Source organism: Suncus etruscus, chromosome 14 (assembly GCF_024139225.1).
Source record: "Suncus etruscus isolate mSunEtr1 chromosome 14, mSunEtr1.pri.cur, whole genome shotgun sequence".
In the NCBI taxonomy this organism is placed as follows: domain Eukaryota; kingdom Metazoa; phylum Chordata; class Mammalia; order Eulipotyphla; family Soricidae; genus Suncus; species Suncus etruscus.
The window spans coordinates 92,847,482-92,875,380 of record NC_064861.1 but is presented as its reverse complement, the minus strand read 5'-3'; the positions used below and the strand labels follow the sequence as shown (position 1 = coordinate 92,875,380).

Below are 27,899 nucleotides of genomic sequence, written 5' to 3'. Positions count from 1 at the left end.
GGGCGGGGCTTTGAGCGGCTCTCTAGGGAGGAGGTGGGAGGGAGAAGGTAAATGTCTGATGCAGGAGGCAGGATGGTCTGAGGAAGGAGGCAGGGGTCTCAAGGAAGTGAAGGGTTCAAGGGAGTTGGCAGGATTTGTCTGGATCCCAGGGGGCCGGGGAGATAGAATGGAGGTAAGGCATTTGCCTTGCATGCAGAAGTGGTTCGAATCCCGGCATCCCATATGGTCCCCCGAGCCTGCCAGGTCCGATTTCTGAGCATAGAGCCAGGAATAAAAAACCTGAGCGCTGCCGGGTGTGACCCAGAAATCAAAACAAAACAAAAAAAAACAAAAAAACCAAAGAATTCTAGGTCTCTGGGAGGATGAGCTGAGGGAATGATTTTCTGGAAATGAGGGAGGAGGCTAGGGCTAGTCTGAGGGGGGAGGCTCACCTGGTCCCGGCAGCGCAGGAAGGTGTGGTACTTGTAGTGGTGGAGCGAGTGGTAGAGCGTGTAGTAGCCCGACTTGTCCAGTTCCACCTTGAACTCCTGCGGCAGGGACAAGCCTCAGGCCACATGCCAGGCAGCCCGCCCCGGCCCCACTCCGCACCCTACGCACCCCGACTTGCCACACCTGGGCTCGGACCACGCTCCTTTTGAGTTTGCTGAGTGTCTTCCGGTTGTAGGGTTCCCCCGCCGGCCGCAGCCGCACAGCCGCCTCTTCTGGGGAGCCCTCCCCGCTCTGCTCCACTTGTAGTTGGGGGAACGTGTGCAGGGCGTCCTGCGGGAAGGCCCCCCGGTCAAAGGAGGCTTAGGAGGCCCCCATTCACTTCTCAGGGGTCCCTGGGGTCCCTGAGCCCCCAAGATCCTGGGGCTCTGAGGTCTGCCAAGGAGTCCTGAAAATGCCAGCACTTTCAGCCACAGTTCCAGACTCTGGGCTCATACTCCACTGACCAGAACCAGAGATCCAAGGACAGAATTCTCAAAACCCTCTAATATTTCCCCAAAAGACAGTTCCAGCCTCCAACTCTCAGCCCCAACGGACACCCCCTGTGCACCCAAACTGCCAGTGTAAGGGCCCAACACAGAACCCAACCCTAAGGGCCTAAAATCCATCCCAGAGCCAGAACTGGAGGGATGACTCGGAAAGGAGGGTGTCGCTTTGCACTGCACATGGCTGACACATGTTCGTTCGATCTCCAGACCCACATAAGGCCCTGAGCCCTATCAGGAGTGAACCCTGGGCACAGACCCAGAGTAGACCCAGAGTAAGTCCTCCCCAAGTAAGCATGGCTGGATATGGCCCCAACGACAAAAGAACCCCTCCAAAACAATGTCCTAGCAGGCCTGCCCGAGACCCCGGGGCCACCTTGCCTCCCTTCAACCTCTGGCCGGACGCCCCACCTACAGGGGAGCCCTAAAGCTCCGTTGTGGGGCCAGACCCCTTCCGCCCCCTCCCCACCTGCAGGGCTGGGCTCAGCGACAGCCGCTTCAGGACCTTCTTCTTGTGCTCGTTAAGGAGTCCATCGATCTTCCGCATGGGTGGGAGGTACAGCTCATCTGCAGGAGGGGCAGGGTTAGGGGTGTCAGGGGACAAGTCGGCAGGAGAGCAGGGGCCTGGCTCCTCAAAACCATTTGAGTCCAGTCCTAGTCCTCCTGCCTCAGACCACAGATCCAACAGCTGCCCTCCTCCCTCAGACTATGAGGTCCATCCACCACTTCCTCCCTCAGACCATATGGTTCATCTCCTGCCCTCTTATCTATATCGCCAGGACCTATAACCTCCTCCCTCAGTCCATGGAGTCCATCATCCATCCACCCTCCTCCCTCAGACTACAGGGTCTATCTCCTCCGTACCCTCCTCACTTAGATTACAGGATCCACCCCCACCCATCCTTCAAACCCACCGAATTCACTCCCACCCACCTCCCTCAGACTATGAGGTCCACATCCCCAGCCTCCTCCCTCAGAGCTGGGCGTCCACCACGCACATGGGCCGGGCTTACCATGCGTGTCCTCCAGGGCCTGGATCATGTCTGGGTCGAGTGCGGTGCTTACGAGCATCTCCACGTAGCTCCGGTACATTTCCCGCATGGCCCGTGTTTTCAGCAGGCGCCCGGGGACAACCCGCTCTGGGGGAGACAGAGAAATGGATTCACCACCCCAGACTGGAGAGTCATCAGGGAATGTCCAAGGGCACCCCTGAGTGACCCTAGCCTTAGGATCACTTGCACAAATGGGGCAGGGTTCCTGAGGTATAGCCAGGAGTGACCCCTGAATAGAGGCAAGAAAGGCCTCTGAGTACCTCTAGGCATATCTCTAACACTCCACCCACCCCACCCCCCAAGAAATACATCAGTCAAGCAGTGACTAAAAATGAGGTCTTGGGGCTGGAGCAATAACACTAAAGAGAGGCCAGTTGTCTTGCACGCACTATATCTGTGTTTGATCCCTGGCATCCCATATGATTACCAAAACCCGCCCGAAGTGATGTCTGCGCACAAAGCCAGGAGTAACCTGTGAGTACCACCAGGTGTGACCCAAAAAAGGCAAAACCAAAGAACAGAACTCAAGGGGAGCCCAAAGAAAGCCTAAGAGATTGGAGAAACTTTTATTTTTGGTTTTGAGACCACACCCAGCTGTGCTCAGAGACACAATGAGGAGCCAGAGATTGAACCGGGATGGCTGCATGTGTCATTCCTAAGCATGGCCCCTGAGCTTTGCTGGGTGTGGCCCAAAAACCACACAAAAATAGAAGGCCAGAGAGTATTTCCTTCAACATGGCTGATGTCAATTTAAACCTCAGATACCACAAACAGTTTCCAGGAATTCAAAATCAAATAAAAATGCACAAAGAAGAAAATGTAAAGAGGGCCGGAGAGATGGCACATCGGTAGGGCATTTGCCTTACACACGGCCAACCCGGATGAACCCAGGTTTGATTTTCGACATTCCATATGGTCCCCCTGGCCTGCCAGGAGTGATTTCTGAGCGCAGAGCCAGGAGTAACCCGAGCACTGCTGTGTGTGACCTCAAAAACCAAACAAACAAAAAAAGTAAAGAAATCCAAGGTGTCCTCTGGCAAACAGGCATAGACTGGATCCATCGGTATAAGGGCTAAACATAGCATTGTCAAAAGTGGCCCAAAGAACAAAAAGCCAATCAGCCCAACAACAGCAAAACACAAAGCACCTAAGGATGTGGGAGCACAGGGCAACCAACCACTGAGTGAAACCACTCCAACACCACAGGACGCCAAGCAGAAGCCGAACTTCAGGTGGAATATGGGAGTGCAGGGAAAGCAAGAAAGGACAGTGGCTATGGGTGAAAGAATTTCTTCTTTTTGATTACTGGGGCCAAACCAGCATTGCTCATGTCTTACTCCTGGCTCTGCTCTCAGGTATCACTCCTAGTGGTGCTCTTGGGTCCTTATGGGATGCCAGGGATCATTGACCCTGGACTGGCCTGTGTGCAAGGCAAACACCCTCCCTGGTGTTCTATCATTCTGGCCCAAAACAGAATTTCGTTTTCTCTTTTTTTTTGGTGGGGAGGGGGTTCATACCTGGTGGCGCTTGGATTACTCCTGGTTCTGTTTGTGTTTTTTTGGGGGTCACACCTTGCAGCACTCAGGGACTACTCCTAGCTCTATGCTCAGAAATCGCCTCTAGGGGCAGGAGGTAGGGCGTTTGTCTTCCATGCACCCATATGGTCCCCCCGAGCTTGCCAGGAGCGATTTCTGAGCCTAGAGCCAGGAGTAACCCCTGAGCACTGCCTGGTGTGACCCAAAAACTAAAAAAAAAAAAAAATTGCCCCTGGCAGGCTTGGGGGACCGACTATATGGGATGCAGGGATTCAAACCACCATTCTTCCGCATGCAAGGCAAACGCCTTACCACTGTGTTATCTCTCCAGCCCCTACTCTGCTCTGCACTCAGTAATTGCTCCTGGCAGGCTCGAGGGACCCTATGAGATGCCGGGGATCAAACCTGGCAGCAGGGCAAACGCCCTACTACTGTGCCAACCTAGACTGTTTTTATGGGGGGGAGGGGCCACACCTGGTGACGTCAAGGGTTACTCCCGGCTATGTGCTCAGAAATCACTCCTGGTCACTGGGGGATCAAACCGCAATCTGTCCTAGGTTAACACGTGCAAGGCAAACACCTTACCACTTGCACCACCACTCTGGCCCCTTAGATTGTGGGGTTTTTTTGTTTGTTTGTTTGTTTTGGGCCACACCTGGTGATGCTCAGGAGTTACTACTCCTGGATATGCACTCAGAAATCGCTCCTGGCTTGGGAGACCATATGGGACACTGGGGAATCAAACAACTATATATATATATATATATATATATATATATATTGGTTTTTGGGTCACACCCAGCAGCGCTCAGGGTTTACTCCAGGCTTTGTGCTCAGAAATTGCTCCTGGCAGGCTCGGAGGACCATATGGGAGGTCAGGATTCGAACGAATGACCTTCTGCATGAAAGGCAAACGCCTTGCCTCCATGCTATCTCTCCAGCTCCCTCCAAATGATATTGGGGTGGGGGCAGATGTTTAGGGGAGATTCCCCAAAGACCCGAATTTTGAATTCTTAGACCCACAGTCTTCTGTTTCTGTGTGTGTCCTGCCACTGGCCACTGCCACTGATATCCTTAATTGGAAGCATTCCATTTAGGAGCCATAGTTTTGTTGGTTAGGCGCTTGCTTTCACTCAGCTCAGCTGGCACCCCACGTGGACCACTGAGCACTGCCAGCAGGAAGCCCTGAGCTCTTCTAGGTGTGGATCCAAAACAAAACTTCTGAAGAGTCCCCAAAAAAGGGGCTGGAACAATAGCCCATCAGGGAGGGCTTGCACTTGACCGAACAGGGTTTGATCCCTGGCATTCCATAGGGTTTCCCCAAAAAAACCTGCCATAGCACAGCAGGGAGGGGGCTTGCCTCACTTATGGCCCACCTGGGTTCAATCCTTGACATCCCACATGTTCTCCCAGCACCAGCAGGAGTTGATCTCTGTGCAGTCATGAGGGAAGCCCCAAGCATAGCTAGGTGGGACCCACAAAATAAACAAAAAATATACAAAAGCAGGGTTTTGCCAGGTTCCCTCCGCAGGGGTCATGAGGACCGAATGACTGCAGAGGTGATGGGTACAAGAAAGCAGGGTCTGAGCAATCCCAACAATGACATAATCAAGACGAAGCTCCAGGAGCCCGAGTGGTGGCACAGTAGTAGGGCATTTGCCTTGCATATGGCTGACCTAGGACAGACTGCAGTTCAATACCCCGAAGTCCCATATGGTCCCCCAAGCCAGGATCCCCCAAGCCAGGAGCGATTTTTGAGCGCATAGCCAGGAGTAAGGTCACTGGGTGTGGCCCAAAAACAAAACAAAACAAAACAAAAGCAAAGCTTCAGCAGTGTCCAGGCCCAGAGGGGAGAGACCGACTCTCACTGGGTGACACCAGCTACTCCCACCTCACACCTAAGGGTGCCAGGGTGATGGAAAACAAGTTGCATCAGGCATCCAGGTGACCATCACCAATCCCACAGCCCGAGGCACACAGGCAGAGACAATGGGCCTTTGTGTGAACTGGGAAGCATTGGGGAATTCCAAAGGCTGCCGCAAAGTGGGTAGGGAAGACGGTTTTGTTTTGTTTGGGGGGAGCAATGCTTGGCAGTGCTCACAGCTTTCTCTTGAGTCACATCACACCTGTCCGGCTCAGGGGACCATATGGGGTGCCGGGGATCAAACCTGGTCAACCACATGCAAAGCAAACCTACACGCTGCACTGTTCCTGTATGGGGGTTTCTGCTGGTACTGTCATGAAGCAATGGAAATCAGTCTATAGTTTTGCAGTGCTCAGAGGTTCCTCCTGGCTCTGCACTAAGGGATGCCGGATCGAACCTGTGTCAGCCGTGTGCAAGGTCAGCACCCTTCCATTGTCCTATCTCTTGGGCCCCCTGAATGTCATTTATTTTTATTTTTATTTTTTTTGTTTGTTTCTTTGGGTCACACCCATTTGATGCTCAGGGGTTACTCCTGGCTAAGCGCTCAGAAATCGCCCCTGGCTTGGGGGGACCATACGGGACGCCAGGGGATCGAACCACGGTCCATTCCTTAGCTAGGGCTTGCAAGGCAGACACCTTACCTCTAGCACCACCTCGCCAGCTCCCCCTGCATGTCATTTTAAGTCACAATGGGTGCTCACAGCCCCTATGGACCTCAGCAAGTCCCTCCCTGACTTTCTTTAACCTGCAATGTTTCAGCAAGTTTTTGACAGCTGTTGAGACCAAGGCCCAAGGCTTGGGGTCGACAGCTCTGGCCCCCCATTTCCCTTCTGTCCATTCCAAGATGGCGCCCAAGAGAGGAGACAGGGACGTGGCTGCAGCAGGCCCGGAAGGGCCATTAATCACTCTCTGCCTCAGTTTCCCCACTAGGTCCACTATAAAAATCTGGCATATTGGTGATGAAAAATGCTTCCAAATCAGGTGGGCGTGTTAGGACAAAACCCAGGGCCAACCCCACACGTGGGCTACATAGGCAGTACTCAGAGCTAACTCCTGTCTTGGTGCACAGGGGATCATATAGGTCCTGGGTATTGAACCTGTGTCCACCATGAATCAAGCAAGTGCCTCTCCACTGTCCTTTACCGAATCTGTGTGGCTTTTCTCTGTCATCCCCAACACCTACCGTATCTCCTTCTGAGACCCCCCCCCCCAGAACCCCACACCGCCCTGTGCCGCTGCCAGCGTCCTCACCATCCTCGCTGGGGGCTCCGGGGGACGATTCTGAATCTGAGGAGCTGCCTGGGGGGCCACCCCCCGCCGACGCATTCCCAGCCGCCTCCTTCAGCCACTTCTTCCTTTTCTTGGGGGGCGGCTCTGCCTTCACCTTGGTGGGCCGAGCCTTGGGGAGCCGGGCAGTGGCGGGGGGACCTGCAGCCAGGTTCCGCTCTGGCCGGGCCTGCCGCCCGCCTGCGCCCCGAAGCAGCCGTTCACCCCGCACACCCCGTTCTTTCTCCTTCTCCTTCTCTTTTTCCTTCTCCCCAAGCCGAGGCGGGGAAGCTTTATCTGCAGGAGGGGGTTCAGGCATGGCCGGCTCAGGGGGCTGCTCCGGGGCTTTCTCAGACGGCGCCTTCTCGGGGGTCTCAGGCTTTGGAGGTGGGGGTGGGGCCTTGGGAGGAGGTGCGGAGCTACCTCCCACAGATGTGGGTCCCTTGGACTGTCCGGAACGCCTGGCAGGGCAAGGAGAACAAGAGGCATCATTAGTGCAAGGACCCCCAAATATTCACCCCAACCATAAAACTCACTCAGTTCACAGAGCATTCCTTCCCTTTTTTCCTCTATTTCTGGTTTTTGGGCCATACCCAGCGACACTAAGGAGTTACTCCTGGCTTTGTGCTCAGAAGTCGCTCCTTGAAGGCTCAGGGGACCATATGGGACTCTGGGGATCGAACCCGGGTCCATCCCAGGTCAGCCATGTACAAGGCAAATGCCTTCTTACTGCTCTGCTATCACTCCAACCTCCAGCCTCCTTTCCTGGTCCTGAATCTATGTCCTTTGTTGCATGCTTTCCCAGCAAGTCACGCACCTGACAGGCGCCGGGGGTCGGTGCCAGGGCTTGCGGGCACAGACCCGCACATAATCTTTCTTATTGACGTTTTCTAGGAACTTCACATAAAGGCGCTGGTAACGATTTTTGGCGTCCCCGAAATATCCCAAATACTATGCAGGGAAGAAACAAACACATGAGATGCTTAGAGACAATATATGGGGCAGCCAAAGACGGTGTTTCGGGTGGGGGAGGCATGTGAGGGGTCCCTCCACCCTTCCAGATGGGGCGGCCCCCGACACCCACTGCAGCTCCCCTTGGCACTCACGTTGCTGGTGGCGCAAAACTGCCGCTGACCGTCTTTGATCTCGGGGGTGAACTTCTGCAGCAAGGCCTTCTGGACGCGCCAGATGGGGGGCGGTTCACGGCCCGTCTGCAGTGCCAGCTGAGGAAAAGGGGTAGTGAGCCCGGCAGGTCAGCACCCCTGCCCCTGCCTGCCAGCCTCCCCATCACCCTGGAGGAGAGCCAGGTTCATATCACGTGTCCGAGCACACAGGGGTGACCACCCCTCCTGGCCCCCGCATGCAATGCTCTCAATTATGATGGGTGCTACATAATCCTGGCCCCATCATCCCAGATGCCCCCAAAAGATGTTTCCCATCGTCTCCATATACCATGAAAGGTACTAGGGAGGGGGGAATTGTACTGTGGGGAATAAGCTCCCCCTTAAATCTCTTGTGGGGGGTGAATCTTCATTCCACAAATAAGCAAATCCATTCAATAGGAAACTAGAGTTCTGGGTTCTTAAAAGACGGGTGACTATGACCTTCATTGATCTCCCCATGGCGGGAAAATGTCTCCTTCCTCTCTGCCCCTGCATCCCGACCAGCACTGATTTGGTGCTTAAAAAGGTCCCTGGGATGGGGCCCGGAGAGAGAGCACAGCGGCGTTTGCCTTGCAAGCAGCCGATCCAGGACCAAAGGTGGTTGGTTCGAATCCCGGTGTCCCATATGGTCCCCCGTGCCTGCCAGGAGCTATTTCTAAGCAGACAGCCAGGAGTAACCCCTGAGCACCGCAGGGTGGGGCCCAAAAACAAAACAAAACAAAAAAAAGGTCCCTGGGAACTAAGGATAGTGAGTCAGCTTGGCCCTGAAGCTCAGAGGGCAAAAGGGAGTCCCAGTCTGAGAGGGACAGAGCATAAAGAATAAAGCGGGAGCCTCAATGTGGGGGCACAGAGAAGGCAGCCCTGATATGGTGGAACCCCAGTCTGCACCCCTGGGCAGAGAGGGGCATGTCAAAATTGGGGACTGTGGTGTTGTTGTCCAGCGTGGGGACTCTAGAAGGGCGCTATCAAGCCACAGGGGGTAACGAAGGGATGGAAGGTGGCTAAGTCCACGTCAAGGCCAAGCCTGCATGCACACTCCAGTCACGTGATAGCCAGGAAGCCCAAGGCAGAGGATGTGGCAAATCGATTGCTCCTGTCTGCACAGGCCTGGGATCTATTAGTGATGTCTGCCACTGGCACCCACTGTATAGCCCAGACCTGACAGCCAGATCCTGCCTGCCTGCTCCTGGCTCTGATGCAGCTGTAACATCAGTGACTTGTCTCATCCCTCACATCAGCCCCAGGGAGCACACATAAGGGGTTGGGAGGATGAGGGACGGTTAAGGATGAATTGTTAAGACACGGAGGTTCAGAAGAAACTTTGACTCAATTTTCAGACATAGGACATGGTTCCTTGACCCACATACCTTGGGGCCCAAATCAGAGGCTCAAAGAAGAAAAAGTTCACCTCGGAGCCCTTCCTGCCCTGCTAGGAAATTTCCCCAGAAACAGGACCCCCACCAGCAGAGCCTCTGAAGGGTTTCCTCTCCTTCATGAGCTCCTGCCCAACGGACACCCCACTTTGACACATGCAGTGTAGACTCACTCCAAAGGTGCCTTTTCCCTCAATGGGAAGATGTTTCCTATCCTAGTCCTTAGCAGCCTTGGCAAAACCCATGAACCCAGCACCCTGTATCACCTGCTCCTCTGGTCCTGCTACCACCTATTTTCTCTAAAACTACAGCATAGTTTTGGGGTTGGAGAGATAGCACAGCTGTAAAGCATTTGTCTTGCATAAGGTCAACCTGGGACGGACCGCTGGACCTGGGTTTGATTCCCAGCATCCCATATGGTCCCCCATGTCTGCCAGGAGTGATTTCTGAGTGCAGAGTAACGATGTGGTAAAAAAAACAAACACACACAAAAAATATACCCAGCGGTGTCAGGGAACCGTAGCCAGTACTGGGGATTGAACCAGGGTTGGCTACATGTAACGCACCTGCCTTCACCCCCCTACTTTATCTCCAGCCCACGGTAATATTCCATTTGTATTTTTACTTTGGGGCCACACCTGGTTGTGCATAGGACTCACTCCTGATTCACATCTGGGAGTGCTTAAGGAACCTACACAATAGTGCCAGTGGTCTTACCTGGGGAGGCTATATGCAAAGCAAGCACTTCACCTGGTGCACTATCACTCCAGTCCCCAGGCTGTGTTCAAAATTAGTCATCAACATAAAAACAAAATGAAAACAAGGCATTTGCACCCCAATGTTCCTTACTCCCCACAGGAGTCAAGATCAGGAAGCCATCCAGAATAGATAAGATAAAGAAAATGTGGTGCGGGCCGGAGAGATAGCACAGCACGTTTGCCGAACCAGGACCAAAGGTGGTTGGTTCGAATCCCAGAGTCCCATATGGTCCCCCGTGCCTGCCAGGAGCTATTTCTGAGCAGACAGCCAGGAATAACCCCTGAGCACCGCCAAAAAAAAGGAAGAAAATGTGGTGCATACACACAATGGAATATTACTTAGCCACAGAAAAGATAAAAGTCAGGCCCATGGCAATGCATGGAGTGATCTGGAATCTCATGCTGAATGAAAATAGTCAGAGAGAGAAAGTTGAACACAGAACAGTCTCTGGCATATGCAGGATTAAATAAACACAGTAGTGGAATAATAAATACACAGAGGCAGGGCCCGGAGAGATAGCACAGCGGCATTTGCCTTGCAAGCAGCCGATCCAGGACCAAAGGTGGTTGGTTCGAATCCCGGTGTCCCATATGGTTCCCCCGTGTCTGCCAGGAGCTATTTCTGAGCAGACAGCCAGGAGTAACCCCTGAGCAATGCCGGGTGTGGCCCAAAAACCAAAAAAAATAAATAAACAGAGGCAGCGGAAATAAAGTTGATGATAACTGGCCAGTGGGAACATAGCACTGACGGGCTGGCAGATAGGACAGGGAGGGGAGGGCCAATGACTGGTGGAAGGTGGGAAAGCATCATGTATGAAATCCTCTCAGCAACAGGACTATAAAAATTTAAAAAGAAAAAAAAATTTTAAAGCTTACTGGGAGACTGGCAGCATGATGGAGGGAGGCGAACACTGAAGGGACAGGTGTTGAAAAATAAGTGGGGTCAAAGAGATAGCTTGGAGGTAAAGTGTTTGCCTTGCATGCAGAAGGTCGGTGGTTTGAATCCCGGCATCCCATACGGTCCCCTGAGCCTGCCAGGAGCGACTTCTGAGCATAGAGCCAGGAGTAACCCCTGAGCACGGCCAGCTGTGACCCCAAAAAAACAAAACAAAAATAGTGGGCCGGAGTGGTATGGCACAGCGGGGAGGGCGTTTGCCTTGCATGCAGCCAACTTGAATTCAACCCTTGTCATCCCATAGGGTTCCCCCAAACACCAGGAGTGATTCCAGAGTGCAGGGACAGGGGTAAGCCCTGAGTGTCGATGGGTGTGACTCAGAAACCAAAGCAAACCGAACAAATAAAGCACAGATAATTTCCAGATGTGCCACACACATCTGGGCCACACACATGCTGGCAAGGTGCTCAAGTTCTCTCGAACCCTAGGAAGCTGACTCCTGAATCACCTATCATGATTCCCAAACCTCTCTTTACCATGGGATAAGCCTCCCCCTGAAACCTCTCCACTCACCCTATCCTGATCCCCAAAAACCCTCTTCACCGTGAGACAAGCCTACCCCAAGTCACCAGTTAGTTCCAACTCTGGGGCATCATCCATCCCTGTTCAGACAGGGACCAAGGCCTTTATTTATTAATTTTTGGCTTGCATGTCAATCACCTCAAAGACCAATTTCTCTTGGCTAGGAAGGAGGCCCTCCAATCAGTGAGTTAGACCTACAGGGAAGTGGCTACTGATTGGAAGAGACCTGACCAGGGCAGCCAATCAAAAGAAGAAATGCTGGGGCCGGAGAGATAGCATGGAGGTAAGGACAGTGGTTCGAATCCCGGCATCCCATATGGTCCCCTGTGCCTCCCAGGAGTGATTTCTGAGCGTAGGGCCAGGAGTAACCCTGAGTGCTGACAGGTGTGACCCAAAAACCTAAATAAATAAATTAAATAAATAAATAAATAAATAAGAAGAAATGCTAATGCCATCCTGGCATTTCTAAAGGATCAACAGGGAACGAACAATCAGTCTTTTAGGAGTGGTACAGGTGAAAACAAAAAGCCTGGTTTTTGTTAAAGAAAAACTCTGGGTCCCTTCACCATGACTGAAGTGTACCCCAACATAATCTGGTACCTCCTAACTCTCCATCTGGCCACTCACCACCAGTCACTGAGATGCACAAACACACAAGGTTTTTTGTTGTTTTTTTTTGTTTCTGTTTTTGTTTTTTTTTCGGCCACACCCATTTGATGCTCAGGGGTTACTCCAGGCTAAGTGCTCAGAAATTGCCCCTGGCTTGGGGGGACCATAGGGAACGCAAGGGATCGAACCTCGGTCCTTCCTTGGCTAGCGCTTGCAAGGCAGACACCTTACCTCTAGCGCCACCTTACCGGCCCCGTTTTTTGTTGGTTTTTTGGGTCACACCCAGCGATGCTCACTCATTCTTGGTTCTGTGCTCAGGGATCATTCCTGGCGGTCATATATGTGATAACAGGGATCAAACCCCAGTTGGCGGGGTGCAAAGCATGAGCCCTCCCCGCTGTCCTACTGTGTTGACCACAATACATCATGTTTTTCCTACCTCACTGCTCTCTGTACTGGCCTCTACCCAGTACTCAGACCTAACTTATCATGTCCTGGGCAAATCTGTCCCAGCCCTCTAGAAACAGAGGAATAGGACAGCAGTGACAGCCCAGCACCCCCTCACACGTCTGGGAAACATCTCTTACTTTGGCCTCTCTTGGTTACAAACTCTGATGGTCATTCAGAGACTGTCCAGTTGAGGCTTATTGTTGTTTGCTTGGGGTCCACACCCCATTGTGGGTGCTCACAACCCAGTGCTCCAGGGTGGTTCCCAGTGCCTCCTGCAAGCAAAGCATGAACTATCTCCACAAACCTCTAAAATATTCCATAAGACGGGCCCAGAGAGATAGCACAGCGGCGTTTGCCTTGCAAGCAGCGGATCCAGGACCAAAGGTGGTTGGTTCGAATCCCGGTGTCCCATATGGTCCCCCGTGCCTGCCAGGAGCTATTTCTGAGCAGACAGCCAGGAGTAACCCCTGAGCACCGCCGAGTGTGGCCCAAAAACAAACAAAAAAAAAAATTCCATAAGACATTATCTCATAAATGTCACAAGACGTTATCCTGGTCCAGAGAGATAGTACAGTGTGGATAAGGGCGTTTGCCTTGCACGGAGGAAACCCAGGTTTGATCCCTGGCATCCCATGTGACATCCCCCCACAGAGCACAACTAGGACTGATTCCTAAATGCGGAGCTAGGAGAAATCCAGAGCACTGCCAGATGGGTCCCAAAACTCAAACCCAAACCAACAAAATTCTTGAGCCCATAGAACCGTGATCTAAGATTTGAGCTTAGTTCCATCCCTACCACCCCACAGATTTTGGAGCATTGTCAGGAGTAATCCTCAAGCACAGAGCCAGAAGTAGACCTTGGGTATCACTATGGGTGTGGCCCCAAACCAAAATATTTTCTTCCTCTTTTTGTTTCTGAGCCACATCCCAGTCCCAGTCCTTTAATATTTTGGTTTTTGTTTTATTTGGGGCCATACCCCAAAATGATCAGGGAAGACTCTGGGCCCTGCTCCTGGGGGTAGTCCAGAACCCATATGGCCGGGATCAACCAGGATAAGTTACATGCACAGCACACACTCTCTCTCCAGCCCTGGAATTTTGTGTTTGTTTGCTTTGAGGCCACATTCAGACATGCTCCGGAGCTATTCCCCCAGATCTGTGTTCAGGGGAAACAAATAAAAATAGTGCTGGCTATTAACCCTTAGCCTCCTCATGCAGAAAGCACTTGCTCAGAGGTCTTAGTGATAGCACAGCAAGAAGGGCGAATGCCTTGCACTCCGTGACCTAGTTCGATCCCCGGCATCCCATAGGGTCCCCTGAGCCCACCAGGAATAAATCCTGAGTGCAGAGCCAGGACTAAACCCTGGGAATTGCCATGTCTGACACCAAAAAAACAAAACAAAACTCCAAAGCACTTTCTGAGCCCACCCACTGTGCTGCCTCTGGAAAGCTCTTTCCATTTCTCGAAAATACTGGTGGCTGCACATGTGGGCCATCTAGTTGGATTACCATTGTTCTAGAACATACCATGGCCAGTGTCTTTTTGGGGCCATACCAAGCCATATTCAGGGCTTACTCTTGGCTCTGCACTCAGGAATCATCCTGGCGTTGCACAGGGTGACCCTATAGGATGCCAGGGACTGAACTCAAGTTGGCTGCATGCAAGGCAAACATCCTACCTGCCATGCTATCACTCTGTCCCTTCAGTCCCACTGTGGTCCATTTTGATTTGTTTGTTTGTTTTTGGGCCACACCCAGTGGCGCTCAGGGGTTACTTTTTCTATTTCTGGTTCTGTGCCAGAAATCGTTTCTGGTAGGCTCCAGGGACCATATAGGATGCCAGGGATCGAACCCCAGTTGGCTGCGTACAAGGCAACCACCCTGCCCACTGTGTTATCGATCCACCCCCACCCTCATAGTTTTGCAGCACATTTTTTTCTTTTTAAACTTTCTTGGGGTGTTTTTTAGCCACAGCTGTCAGTGCTTGAGCTCTCTGCCTGCTGCATCTTTTTTCAGTTTAGTCATCATTAACTACTAAGTTATTAAAAGAGTAAAAAGAAAAAAGAAAAAAATGGGGCCAGAGCGATAGCACAGCAGAGACGAACGATGTTTTCGTGCACACGACAGAACTGGGTTCGATCCCCAGGATCCCATAGTGTCCTCTGAGCCTGCCAGGAATAATTTCTGAGCTCAGAGTCAGGAGTAAACCCAAGGGTTACTGGATATGGCCCAAAAGGAAAAAAAGAAGAAAAAAGAAGTACTTGCTTTCATGCAGGAGACTTAACAGATGTCCAGCAATATCCGATAATCTGACCTGCCAGAAGTGATTGATGCCAGAGCACAGAGCAAAGGTGTGACCCACAAAAAAATAAAAATAAAATAAATAAAAAACAGTAAGTGGCAGAGATTGGCCAACTCTGAAATATAAACTACCCAGCCTGTACCTCAAAAGCTTGCCACATTCTGCTCTAGAGATTTGCCCAGGATCTCCTGAAGGAGTGACAAAAAGAGGGGATCCCCTACGGCGGAGCCCCCACACAGCCACATGCCTCAGTCCTTAATGCCTAAAGGAGGTGCCAATCTCAAAGACCCTGTTTCATGGGCAAGTCAAACACTGGAAAGTCTGCAAAGACTTTTTGGGGGGGTTCATATCTGAGATCTATTTCAGAAGGTGATTTGGGGAGCTGGTAGGGGGCAAGGATGGGACCTAGGAAGCCTGCTGACTTGCCACTCCAGCCCTCAAGTGGGGAATTTTTATATCAATAACCCCAACACCAGGGCCAGAGCGAGACCACAGTATCGAGAGTGTTTGCCTCGCACATAGCTGACTCAGGTTCAATCCTCAGCACCCCCATATGGTTCCCCCAAGCACTGTCAGGAGTGATACCTGAGAACTGCTGGATAGGATCCAAAATTAAAAAGCAAAAACAGAAACAAAAAAAAAAAAAAACCCACAGAAATCAGGCTGTTTATTTGATTTGGAAAGGAAGATTTTCTTTTCTTTTTTTCTTCCTTTTTTTTTTTTTTTTTTGTTTTTTTGTTTTTGGGTCACACCGGGCATCGCTCAGGGGTTACTCCTGGCTCTATGTTCAGAAGTTGCCCCTGGCAGGCTCAGGGGACCATATGGGATGCCATGATTTGAACCACCATCCTTCTGCACGCAAGGCAAATGCCTTACCTCCATGCTATCTCTCCAGCCCCAGATTTTCTTTGTTTTTTTTGGGGCAAGGGGTTACACCAGACGACACTCAGGGGTTACCCTCACTCTGTGCTCAGAAATCACTCCTGGCAGGCTCGGGGGGACCACCGTCCTTCCTGGATTGGCTGCATGCAAGGAAGGTGTCGGGGCCAGAGTGATAGCACAGTGGCAGGGCATTTGCCTTGCACGTGGCTGCCCCGGGATGAACCCGAGTTCGTTTCCAGCATCCCATATGGTCCCCTGAGCCTGCCAGGGGCGATTTCTGAGAGCAGAAGCAGGTGTAACCTCTGACTGCCTCAGAGGCCCTCCCCCCCCCCCAAAAAAAGAAAGGAGGGTATCAAAGTAGCCCTTGGGGGCACTCAGGAATCGTTCCCAGAAATACTTGGTGGTCTTTTGTGTGTTTGAAGCCTGAAGCTTGGGCGTTTGGTGGTGACCACCAGGGGTTTCTCAATCCAGTAATGATCAGGAGATCACCTTAGTGCCAGAGGCTGAACTTGGGGCATCTACTTCCTGGCGGGAACTTTAGTCCTTTCCTAACCCCACATTTGGGATCCTAAATAATATGCCACCAGGGGCCAGACCAATAGTACAGTGGGGAGGGTGCTCGTCTTCCAAGTGGTCAACCTGGGTTCAAACCCTGGTACCTCATATGGTCTCCTGAACCCTGCCAAGTGAGCCCAGAGTTCAGAGACAGGAATAAACCCTGAGCTTATTCCTGGATGTGGCCCCAAAACAAAACATTAACAAACATGTCACCAGCTTGCCCTGGCTCCAGGTCTCCAAACCAACCCACCCACCCCCGCGTGGCCCTGGGGTGCAGGGAGGCCAGAGCACCCCATTATAGCACACACTCGTGGTATTTTAAGGCTCTGAGTCCTGGCTCGGGCCCTGCCCCTGCCCCTGCCCGGTGCCAGCTGGGACGTGGTGTCAGATGGCTCTGGCGCCCATCCCGGCCTGACACCCCTGTGGCCCAGACCATGAACTTCCCAGCCTGCAAAGGCCCAGGGCTGGGAGCTGAGTAGTGTCGGCCACGTCCACATCCAGACCAGGAATCTCAGGCCGAGGGCACTCACAAAGGAACTGTGGGGGCCGGAGCCATAGCACAGCGGGGAGGTCATTTGCCTTGCATGCAACTGACCCGAGTATGATCCCTGACATCCCATATGGTTCCCCAAGCCTACCAGGAATGATCCCTGAGTACCGCTGGGTGAGGCACCAAAACTAAGAACAAAAAAAGAAATGGGCTCCCGGGAGCAAAAGAGACAGTTCAGCAGCTAGGGTTTATGACGCTTGTCTTGCAAGTGGACGACTGGGGTTTGATCTCAGGCACCCCGAGGCCTTCCAGGAGTAAACCCTAAGCACAGCCAGGAATAAGCCCTGGGACCAGACAATAGCACAGTGGTCAGGCATTTGCCTTGCACGCGGCTACCCGGGATGGACCAATTTGATACCTACATCCCATATGTTCCCCCTGAGCACTGCCAGGTGTGACCCCAAAACAAAAACAAATAAAAAAAAGGGAATAAGCTCTGAATACAGCCAGGTGTTCCCCAAGGGCTCCCTGAGCGAGCGGGGGGGGGGGGGGGGGGGGGGGGGGGGGCGCGGCGGGGCTATAGTACCACCTGGTGTTACCCCTGGAGTATAGCCAACAGCATGCTGAGTGGAGCCTTGGGGCTGGAGTGATAGTACAGCAGTAGGGCGTTTGCCTTGCTTACAACGGATCCAGGAAGAACCTGGTTCGATCCTGGCATTCCATATGTTCCAACATCCTGCCAGGAGTGATTTCTAAGCGCATTGCCAGGAGTTACCCCTCAGCATCACCAGGTGTGACCTCCCCCCCAAAAAAGGGGGAACTTCCCAGTGCCAGCAAGCAGGGGACAGGCCTTTTACAACCAAGAGCAATTATGGGAGGGTGGAACTGAGGTCCTAGAGTCAGGAAACACTGGGCTAGGGAATAGAGCCCCAGTCAATAAAGGCAAAATGCAGAACAATGGAGCCAGAGCACAGTGGGTGAGATACAAAGGGCTTAGAGACAGCAGGTTAGGGACCTCGGGTTAGGGCCTGACCTGGCTCACGGCACCGGCACCATATGGGAAGCACCACCAGGGGTCGCTCCTGAGCACAGGTGCACCCCAAGAAATGACCAAAATGCATTGCAAAATAGATCGTATATGTGTGAGTTGGACCCCCCACACACACACACAGCTTAACTTTGGGAGGCTGGAGAAATAGGACAGCAGCCGTGATATCGCCTTAAACTAAAAGACCCCGGTTCGATCCCCACGACTCCTTATGGTGCTCTGAGCACCACCAGGAGTGATCCCTGAGAAGAGAGCCAGCAATAAGCCCTGAGCACTGCCAGGTGTGCCCCCAAAATAAAAAAAGATGCTGGAGCCATAATGGACACTTAAAAGACACTTGCTTTGCACGCAGCTGAACCAGGTTCAATCCCCGACATCTTAACAGGGTCCCCCCAACCCCTGCCAGGAGTAATCCCTGAGTGCAGGGCCAGGAGTTGGCCCTGAGCACCACTGGGTGTGGCCCCCAAACAAAAACAAATTAAACAACAAGAAAGCTTAATTTAAGGGCCAGAGAGATAGCACAGAGGGTGAGGTAGGGCGTTTGCCTTGTAGACAGCTGATCCAGGACAGACAGTGATTCAAATCCCCGCATCCCATATAGTCCTCCGTGCCTGCCGGGCGTGATTTCTGAGCTCAGAGCCAGGAATAACCCCTGAGCACCACAGGGTGTGACCCAGAAACAAAAAACGAAAGTAAAGAAAGCTTAGCACAGTGGTAGGGCATTTGCCTTGCACGCAGCCAACCCGGGTTGCACCTAGGTTCAATCCCCAGCATCCTGTTAGGTCTCCCAGCCTGCCAGGAGCAATTTCTGAGCCCAGAGCCAGGAGTAATACCTGAGCACTGCAGGGTGTGGCCCAAAACCCAACAGCACAAGTGAAGGTCTGGTGAGACAGAATAAGATGAGGTCTGGTGGGACAGAATAAAGAAGGGGACCATCAGGGGTACTTGAGGAAAGCTGGATCATAGGAGGCAATATAATAGCCCCAAATTCTTCTTTTTTTTTTTTTTTTTTTTTGGGGGGGGGCCACACTCGGTGACGCTCAGGGGTTACTCCTGGCTATGCACTTAGAAATCGCTCCTGACTTGGGGGACCATGTGGGATGACTGGGGATCGAACCCTGGTCCATCCTCTGCTAGCACGTGCAAAGCAGACACACCTCATTGCTTCTCCCCACTCTGGCCCCCAGAGCCCAGAATTCTATCTTTTCCCTGCTGTCTTTGAACCCTTTTAGAAAGATACAGAATAAAAAAGATACATTAAGTTGCACACAAACACTTAAGATAACAGCGCATGGGGCCAGGAGAGTACAGAGACAATGTTTCCCTTGCACCAGGCTTACGTTCTATCCCCAGCACCCACAGTGTCCAGCAGGACTGGTCCCTGAGTTTTATAAAGGAAGGAGAAGGAGTCGAAGTGATAGATAGCACAGAGGTAGGTGTTTGCCTTGCCCGCTGCTGACCCAAGATCTAAGGTGGTTCGATTCCCGGCATCCCCTAGGATTCCTGGAACCCACCAGGAGCTATTTTTGAGTACAGAGTCAGGAGTAACCCCTGAGCGCTGCCGAATGTGACCCCAAAACCAAAAAAAAAAAAAAATTCGTCAGAGGAAGCGGAGCGGAGGCGCAAGCGGTAAGGTCTAGGATGAACTACTGTTCGATCCCCCGGCGTCCCATATGGTCCCCCAAGTCAGGAGCAATTTCTGAGGGCAGAGCCAGGAGTAACCCCTGAGCATCACCAGGTGTGGCCCAAAAACTAAAAAAAAAAAAAAAAAAAAAAGAAATTCGACAGAGTACATATAGGACAAAGGGTATCTGACATACCAAGGAGGTTCCAACCACAGGGCAGTATGCAGAGGGTTTCGAAGAGACCTCCAAGTTACCATTGGGGTGACAGGGCGACAGGTCAGGCTTCAACATCACCTGCCCTGCAAACACCTGCAAATTCTCCTGTTCTGACTCTTTACCCAAAGAGAACCAGGAAAATTCTGCCTGTTTGCGACCAGAAAGGGAGGAGGGGGCTGTGAGGCTTCATTCAAGTAGCGTTTGTCAATAAAACTTTACTTAAATTTTGTGGGGAGGTTGGGGGGGCTGGAGAGATATCATGGAGGTAAAGCATTTGCCTTGCATGCAGAAGGATGGTGATTCGAATCCCGGCATCTCACAAGGTTCCCCGAGCCTGCTAGGAGTGATTTCTGAGTGTATAGCCAAGAGTAACCTCTGAGCGCTGCCAGGTGTGACCCAAAAAACAAACCAAAAAAAAAAAAATTGGTGGTGGGAGCAATAGGAAGTTTCCCTTGCCACATGGCAAACCTGGACTTAATCACTGGCACCTCTATACTGTGGTTTTCCCAAGCCCGCCAGTAGTAATTCTTGAACCAAAGCTGGGGATCGAACCCGGGTACCATCACGCTAGACTTAAAACTTTTTTCTTTCCATTTTTGGGCCACAAGGTTTACTCTTGGCTCTGTGCCCAGAAATCACCCTCCTGGCAGGCTTGGGGAACCATAGGAAATGCCGAGGAGTGAACCCACAAGTTGGTCGTGTGCAAGTTAAACACCTTCCTGCTGTGTTATCTCTTGGGTTCCCCCTGAAATTTTTTTTTTGGGGGGGGCCCACACCCGGCAGTGCTCAGGGGTTACTCCTGGCTATGCGCTCAGAAATCACTCCTGGCAGGCTCAGGGGACCATATGGGATGCTGGGATTTGAACCACCATCCTTCTGCAGGCAAGGCAAATGTTCTATATCCATGCTATCTCTCCAGCCCCAAAACTTTATTTTTTTTGTTTTTTTTTTGTTTTTTTTTTTTGTTTTTTTGATTTTTGGGTCACACTCGGCAGCGCTCAGGAGTTACTCCTGGCTCTACACTCAAAAATTGCTCCTAGCAGGCTGGGGGACCATATGGGATGCTGGGATTCAAACCAATGACCTTCTACATGAAAGGCAAACGCGCTACCTCCATGCTATCTCTCTGGCCCTTCCAGAAAATTTCTTTTTTTTTTTTTTTTTTTGGTTTTTGGGCCACACCTGGTGATGCTCAGGGGTTACTCCTGGCTATGCGCTCAGAAGTCACTCCTGGCTTGGGGGACCATATGGGACACCGGGAGATCGAACCGCGGTCCATCCAAGGCTAGCGCAGGCAAGGCAAGCACCTTACCTCTAGCGCCACCGCCCGGCCCCCTCCAGAAATTTCTTTTTTTTTTTTTTTTTGGTTTTTGGGTCACACCCGGTAACGCTCAGGGGTTACTCCTGGCTATGAGCTCAGAAGTTGCTCCTGGCTTGGGGGACCATATGGGACGCCGGGGGATAGAACTGTGGTCCGTCCAAGGCTAGCGCAGGCAAGGCAGGCACCTTACCTCTTGCGCCACCGCCCGGACCAAGAATGATTCTTTTTTTTTTTTTTTGGTTTTTGGGCCACACCCGTTTGACGCTCAGGGGTTACTCCTGGCTATGAGCTCAGAAATCGCCCCTGGCTTGGGGGGACCATATGGGACGCTGGGGGATCGAACTGCTGTCCGACCTACGCTAGCGCTTGCAAGGCAGACACCTTACCTCTAGCGCCACCTTCCCGGCCCCCAGAAATTTCTTTTTTTTTTTTTTTTTTTTTTTTTTGGTTTTTGGGCCACACCCGGTAACGCTCAGGGGTTACTCCTGGCTATGTGCTCAGAAGTTGCTCCTGGTTTGGGGGACCATATGGGACGCCGGGGGATCGAACCGCGGTCCATCCAAGGTTAGCACAGGCAAGGCAGGCACCTTACCTTTAGCGCCACCGCCCGGCCCCCCCCAGAAATTTCTTAAATGAATAAGAATAAGAATGAATAAGAAATTTCCAGCATTTCCCAGCACCCACTGCCACCACCCTTGACACACTCATATATGCCTCAAGTCCATGCAACCCACTCAGGATGGGTGCTGTGAGCTGGGTCACCTTCGTGAATCTGCCCACCACAACACTGGCACAACCCACCAAACCATCCCAAGAAGCCTATCGCTAAACTCAGGGGTGATGTTAACGACATACAGACGACACCCTGGCCATGCAGCCAGCCCAGACACCCAGGGCAACGCAACGCCTCACCCCACCCTGGGCAAGTGCGAGTATCACCCCCAATCCACTGCATACTCCACTCTGCGCCCACCTTGCTGCATAGACATAACCTGCCGGACAGGTCGGGCCTGGTCCCCATAGGGATGGGCCATCGGGCGATAAGGTGGCCAGGGCGTGTGGGGGCTCACCTTGAGGGAGGGGATGTCCTCTGCACGGATGACGAACTCGTCCCGCTCCCGGAAGATGCCCTCGCCCCCGCTTTCGCCCGCCTCCTCGTCGGTCTCCCCGCAAACAGCTGCCGTTTCCTGCTTCTTGGCCAAGTGTAGCGGCCGCGCATCGGGAGGCTCTGGGTCATCGGGGGACGCGGCTGGGGGCTCCTCAGGCGTCGGGGCGGCGGCAGTGGCAGGCTGGGGGGCCGGGACTGGTGGTGGTGGTGGTGGCAGTGGCGGTGGTGGAGGGGGCGGCGGCGGCGGTGGTGGCGAGGGTAGTGCGGGGGGCACTGGGGGTGGCGGCGGCGGTGGCGGCGGCGGCGGCGGTGGTGGTGGCGAGCTGGGCGCAGGGCTCACCAGAGGGGGTGGCGAGGGCAGAGCAGGTGGCGGGGGCGTCGGGGCAGGGGGCGGCGACGGAGGGGGCTTCTCTTCCAGCAGCGGGGGCTCTGGGGGCAAGAAGGGGTGTCAGGGCAGGTGCTGGGGCTGCAAAGCCTCCCCCAAGTTCTGACTCCCCAGTCTCCCACCAACATCTGCTGAATCAAGCTGGGGGTGTGAAAGGGGCACCTCAGTTCCTATCAGATAATTCTTTTTTTGTTGTTTTTTGTTTTTTGTTTTTTGGGCCACACCCATTTGACGCTCAGGGGTTACTCCTGGCCATGCGCTCAGAAATCGCCCCTGGCTTGGGGGACCATATGGGACGCCAGGGGATCGAACCGCGGTCTTGATCCTTGGCTAGCGCTTGCAAGGCAGACACCTTACCTCTAGCGCCACCTTCCCGGCCCCCCTATCAGATAATTCTACACTGTGCCAGGCTTCCTCGCCCCTCAAAATTTGGCTCTTCTCCCCTAAATTAACACCCAGTTTCCAGAAACTTTGCCACACTGTCCTGTAAGCCTTTCTACTCCACACACCCCACACCCCCTTCTTGGTCTCTCTCTTTTTGTGTGTGTGTGGTTTTTGGGTCACACCTGGCAGTGCTCAGGGGTTTTTCCTGGCTCTGTGCTCAGAGTTTGCTCCTGGCAGGCACGGGGAACCATATGGGACACCGGGATTCGAACCAATGACCTTCTGCATGAAAGGTAAACGCCTTACCTCCATGCTATTTCTCCAGCCCCTCCTTTTTTTTTTGTTTTGTTTTTTTTTAAGTTTTTGGGCCACATCCTATGGTGCTCAGGGTTACTCCAGGTTCTGCGCTCAGAAATTGCCTCTGGCAGGCTTGGGGGACTATATGGGATGCCAGGGATCGAAGCACTATTTGTCCTGGATGGCCACATGTAAGACAAAGACCTTACTGCTGTGCTATCTCTCTGGACCCAACAAGCACTTTCTATGTTAGTCTTTTTGGTTTGGGTTTAGGGGGGACCATACCCAGCAGTGCTCTGGGATCACTCCCTTTGGTCTTGGGGGACCAGATAGGGATTGAATCAAGGTTAACTGCACGCAAATCTAGCACTATCCCCACTGTTACTATCTCTCCAGCCCCACCTTTCCAAGCACCTCAGGAAGGTAGAGGGGTCCTGTCCCACAATGCTAAGCAATACTCCTGTCTCAGTGCTCAGGGGATTATGTGGTGCTGGGGATAGAACCCAGACCTCCTGCATGCAAAAACTGCACTCAGGCTAGAATGCTCCCCATTCTCCAGCCCCTCTTTTTTTTAGGGGTGCTGGGTTTGGGCCACACCAGGAGATGCTAACCTCTTTTAACTCCCCAAATTCAATCTCTCACCCCCAAATGCCTATTATTACATTCTTTTATACTTTAAGCCCCTTCCACCTGAATTCTCTGAGTTGGGGGAAGGCCCCCACACCCAGCGGTGCTCAGGGCTTATTCCTGGCTCTGTGCTCTGAGGTCACCTCTGGTGTTACTTAAGGGACCAACCAGACTACCCTCCAATCACGACTTCCTGAGCATGGAGTTTCCCTTAGCCAAACGGTCAATATAAAAGAAATGGGGCCAGAGTGATAGCACGGCGGGGAGGACATTTGCCTTGCACACAGCCGACCTGGGTTTGATTCCCGGCATCCCTTGTGGAATGGTTCCTGAGCAAAGAGCTAGGAGTAACTCTTAAGCACCGTCAAGTGTGGCCCCAAAATAATATATATAAAGAAAGAAAACAAAACATGGGGCCGGAGCAATAACACAGCAATAGGGTGTTTGCCTTGCACACAGCCAACCCAAGAGGAACCAGGAGGGACCCGATTCAATACCAGGCTTCCCATATAGTTCCCCAAGCCTGACAGGAGGAAATTCTGAGCATAGAGCCAGGAGTCATACTTTAACACTGCCAGGTGTGACCCATAAAATAGAAATGGACCAAAACCCTCTTTCACACCCCACTACAGGCTTTCCTGAAAATTCCTTTTTTTGGGGGAGGGGCCACACCCGTTTGATGCTCAGGGGTTACTTCTGGCTAAGCGCTCAGAAATTGCCCCTGGTTTGGGGGGACCATATGGGACACCGGGAGATCGAACCGAGGTCCTTCCTTGGCTAGCGCTTGCAAGGCAGACACCTTATCTATAGCGCCACCTCACCGGCCCCTTTTTTCTCTCTCTCTCTCTTTTTTTTTTTCCTTAAAATTCCTGTTCCTGATCTTTCTCTCTCGGGCATAGGGGGCATACTCAGCAGTGCTCAGGGGTTACCTGATGCTCAGAGCCACCCCTGGAGGCTCGGCTGAGGCAAAACAGGCCACACCCAGCCAGGCCAAGTCCCTGGTCCACCAACTTCTCACTTGCTAACTCACAAGTACTCCCCACTGCACCCCCAAACCTTTCTTCCTGCCCCGTTATCACATGAGGAGCACCTGAGGTCGGGAGAACCTTCCCATGGCTCATAGCACCCAGCAGACTCAAAATCCGCTGCCCTGGGGACTGGAGCGATAGCACAGCAGTATGTCATTTAACCCTACATACATGCGGCTGACCCGGGTTTGATCCCCGGAATCCCATGGGGTCCCCTGAGCTCTGCCAGGAGTGATTTCTGAACACAGAGCCAGGTGTAAGCCCAGAGCTCCAGTGGGTGTGGCCCCAACCCCCACCCCAATACAAAGCCCCTGCCCATACCCTTCACTATACCCTGCCCTGTCCCGACTATGTTCTTGAACCTTCCTCAACTCCCCCTGCTTGTGTGCCAAGCATCTCTGGGCAATGAGAAAGCAGCCCTGTCCTCACATGCTGCTGACCCTCCTTCCAGAAGGACTGGAGATGGACAAAGTTTAAGACTGAGCACAAGCTCCACCTCTAGATCCATACCTGGTCCCCAAAATTGTCATGGGCTGCCCCAAGCACCACTGGGAGTGAACAGAGAGCACAGAGCCAAGAGTAATTGTGAGCACTAGTACGGTTAAAGCAGCACCAACCCCAGAGGCTGGAGCAATAGGACAGCAGGGAGGGAGTTTGCTTTGAACACAGCTGAACCAGGTTCAATCCCCAGCATCCCTTAGGGTCCCCGAGCCTGCCAGGAGAAATTCCTGAGCACAAGGCCCCTGTGTGCTGCCTGATATGGCCCAAGTCCCCCCCAAACAAAATTTTTAAAAAAGGGGTCTGGAACAACAGCACAGTGGGTAGGCTACTTGCCTTGCATGTGAACAACCTGGGAATTGCTCAGGTTCAATCCCTGCAGCCTATATATTGTTCCCAGAGCCTGCCAGGAGCGATTTCTGAGCACAGACCCAGGAGTAGCCCCTGAGAGCTGCCAGGTATTTTATTTTTTTTTTCTGTTCTGGGGCCACACCTGGAGGTGCTCAGGCCTTACCCCTCACTTTGTGCTCAGGAATCCCTCCTAGCAGTGCTTAGGGGACCCCATAGGGTGCCAGGGATCCAACCAGTTCTCCTGAACGCTATCTCTATACTCTCACTCATAGCCTCCCCCCAAAAATCCCTTTCCTCACGCCACACACCTCCACCACCCAAGCTCGGCCTACCTGGTGTGCCGTTGCTGTTGGCACTGGGGAGACCCGGGAGAGGGGGCGGGCCGGGCACAGCAGCCTCGGGGGCCAGCGGAGAGGGCCCGTCTGGTGGAGACGTGTCCTTGGGCCCGGCCAGGGGTGGGTCATCCAGGGCAGAGATGGCCGAGGAGATGCTTTCCTGCAGGTCCCGGTTCTTGGCCACCGAGTCCTCCTCGTCGGAGGAGAAAGATGGTAGAGTCTCCAGGTTGCGTTTCAGCTCTTCGTCCAGCCTCTTGCAAGGCGACGGGCAGCCCAGCCCTAGCCCCTCACTCTCCGCCGCCTCCAGGGCGCCCCCTAACCCGAAGGCGCCAGTAGGTGGCGGGTGCGGCACAGCCGGGGCGCTGGGGGGCTGTGGCTGCAGAACCCGGGCGGGCACGGTGGGGGGCCCGCTCTTGGGGGGGCTGAGCGGGGGCGTCAGGCCGGCCTGGTAGAGGGGTGGGTGGCGCTTGCCCGATTTGAGGAAGTCCAGGAAGGAGGCCATGAACCCCGATTTCATCTCTGGCTGCTTCTCCTCCACCTCCTTGATCTTCGCCTCGATCTTCTCCCGTGTCAGGCTTGAGTCCAGACTGTTGTGGTCGGTGGCTGAGACCAGGTCGCCAGGCGCCAGGCCGAGCCCCTCGCCAGCCTTGGGTACAGATAGCTTGATCTAGATATGGGGGCAGTGAGGCGTCAGCGGCCACTCGGCCAGCTGGGCCTGCCTCACACACCCCCAGGCATTGGGCCAACACCCTCATTCATTCCCAAAGTCCCGCAAAAACTCCTCAATTCTGGGGCTGGAGAGATGGACAGCAGGGAGGGCTTTGGCCATGCACTCGGCTGACATGGGATAGATCCCCCCCCCAGCATCTCATCAGGTTCCCTGAGCACAGAGCTAGTAGTAACCCCTGATCATCAAGTGTGGGCTCCCTCAAAAGAAATTAAAAAAAAAAATTTCTGGGCTAGGTGGAAAGAAACAAGTGCCTTGCATGTAAGAGGCCTGTTTCTGATCCACCAAAAATGGGACCCAAACACCAAAGCAGGAGTGGGCCCTGTTAGGTATAGTTGCAAAACTAAATAAATAATACCAATTTTTTTTTTTTTTTTTTTTTTTTTTTTTTTTTTTTTGTGGTTTTTGGGTCACACCCGGCAGTGCTCAGGGTTACTCCTGGCTCCATGCTCAGAAATTGCTCCTGGCAGGCACGGGGGACCATATGGGACGCTGGGATTCGAACCGATGACCTCTTGCATGAAAGGCAAACGCCTTACCTCCATGCTATCTCTCCAGCCCCAATAATACCAATTTTTATTTTACTATTTCTGGTGGGGATTCATAGGCAGTGGAGCTCAGGGTTTATTCATGGCTCTGTGCTCAAAGAGGTCACAAGGTTGTTATTTATGGGACCCTTTATGGTGTCAGGTCCAATCCAAGGGGCTGGCTGCACGTAAGATTAGCACCTCACCCCATGTACTTTCTTTTTTCTTTTTGTTTTTTGGGACACAACTGGCAGCACTCGGGTTATTTCTGATAGTGCTGGGGGGCAGGGGACCCTATGGAAGGCCGGAGACCAAACCTGAGTTGACTGCGAGCAAAGCAAATGCCCTCCCTCCTATGCTATGCTCCAGCATCCCCAACTTTTTCCCTTTCTGTGCCATGCAGAAGATCAAAAGTAGATCCCACACACGCAAGGCTTATGCTCAACCACAGGGCCACCTCCCCGGCCCCAAGTGGCCAGACTTAGAATTCTACCACCCCAGACTCCTCCCAAATTCTAGAGACACAAAACAAGCCACCCTTCCCATTAGGCCTCCCCGATCTCTCCTGACTTCTCTCCAGCCCAAAATTTGGGGCAACTTTCCAGTATGTCC

At 52.9% G+C, this 27,899-nt stretch overlaps 1 protein-coding gene across 2 annotated transcripts in view; it reads right to left on the bottom strand.

Moving 5' to 3' along the window:
* The window catches only part of PRR12 (proline rich 12), a 35,750-nt gene that overhangs the window by 1,051 nt on the left and 6,800 nt on the right, over positions 1 to 27,899 (bottom strand). For both annotated transcript variants that reach the window (XM_049786167.1, XM_049786168.1), the window contains 9 exons: positions 26,031 to 26,700; positions 22,091 to 22,557; positions 7,855 to 7,971; positions 7,566 to 7,699; positions 6,734 to 7,209; positions 1,985 to 2,110; positions 1,441 to 1,538; positions 613 to 759; positions 432 to 527 (listed from right to left, as the gene is read on the bottom strand). In XM_049786167.1, the coding sequence (XP_049642124.1) occupies positions 432 to 527; positions 613 to 759; positions 1,441 to 1,538; positions 1,985 to 2,110; positions 6,734 to 7,209; positions 7,566 to 7,699; positions 7,855 to 7,971; positions 22,091 to 22,557; positions 26,031 to 26,700 (2,331 nt within the window). The remainder of the gene's footprint in view (positions 1 to 431; positions 528 to 612; positions 760 to 1,440; positions 1,539 to 1,984; positions 2,111 to 6,733; positions 7,210 to 7,565; positions 7,700 to 7,854; positions 7,972 to 22,090; positions 22,558 to 26,030; positions 26,701 to 27,899) is intronic.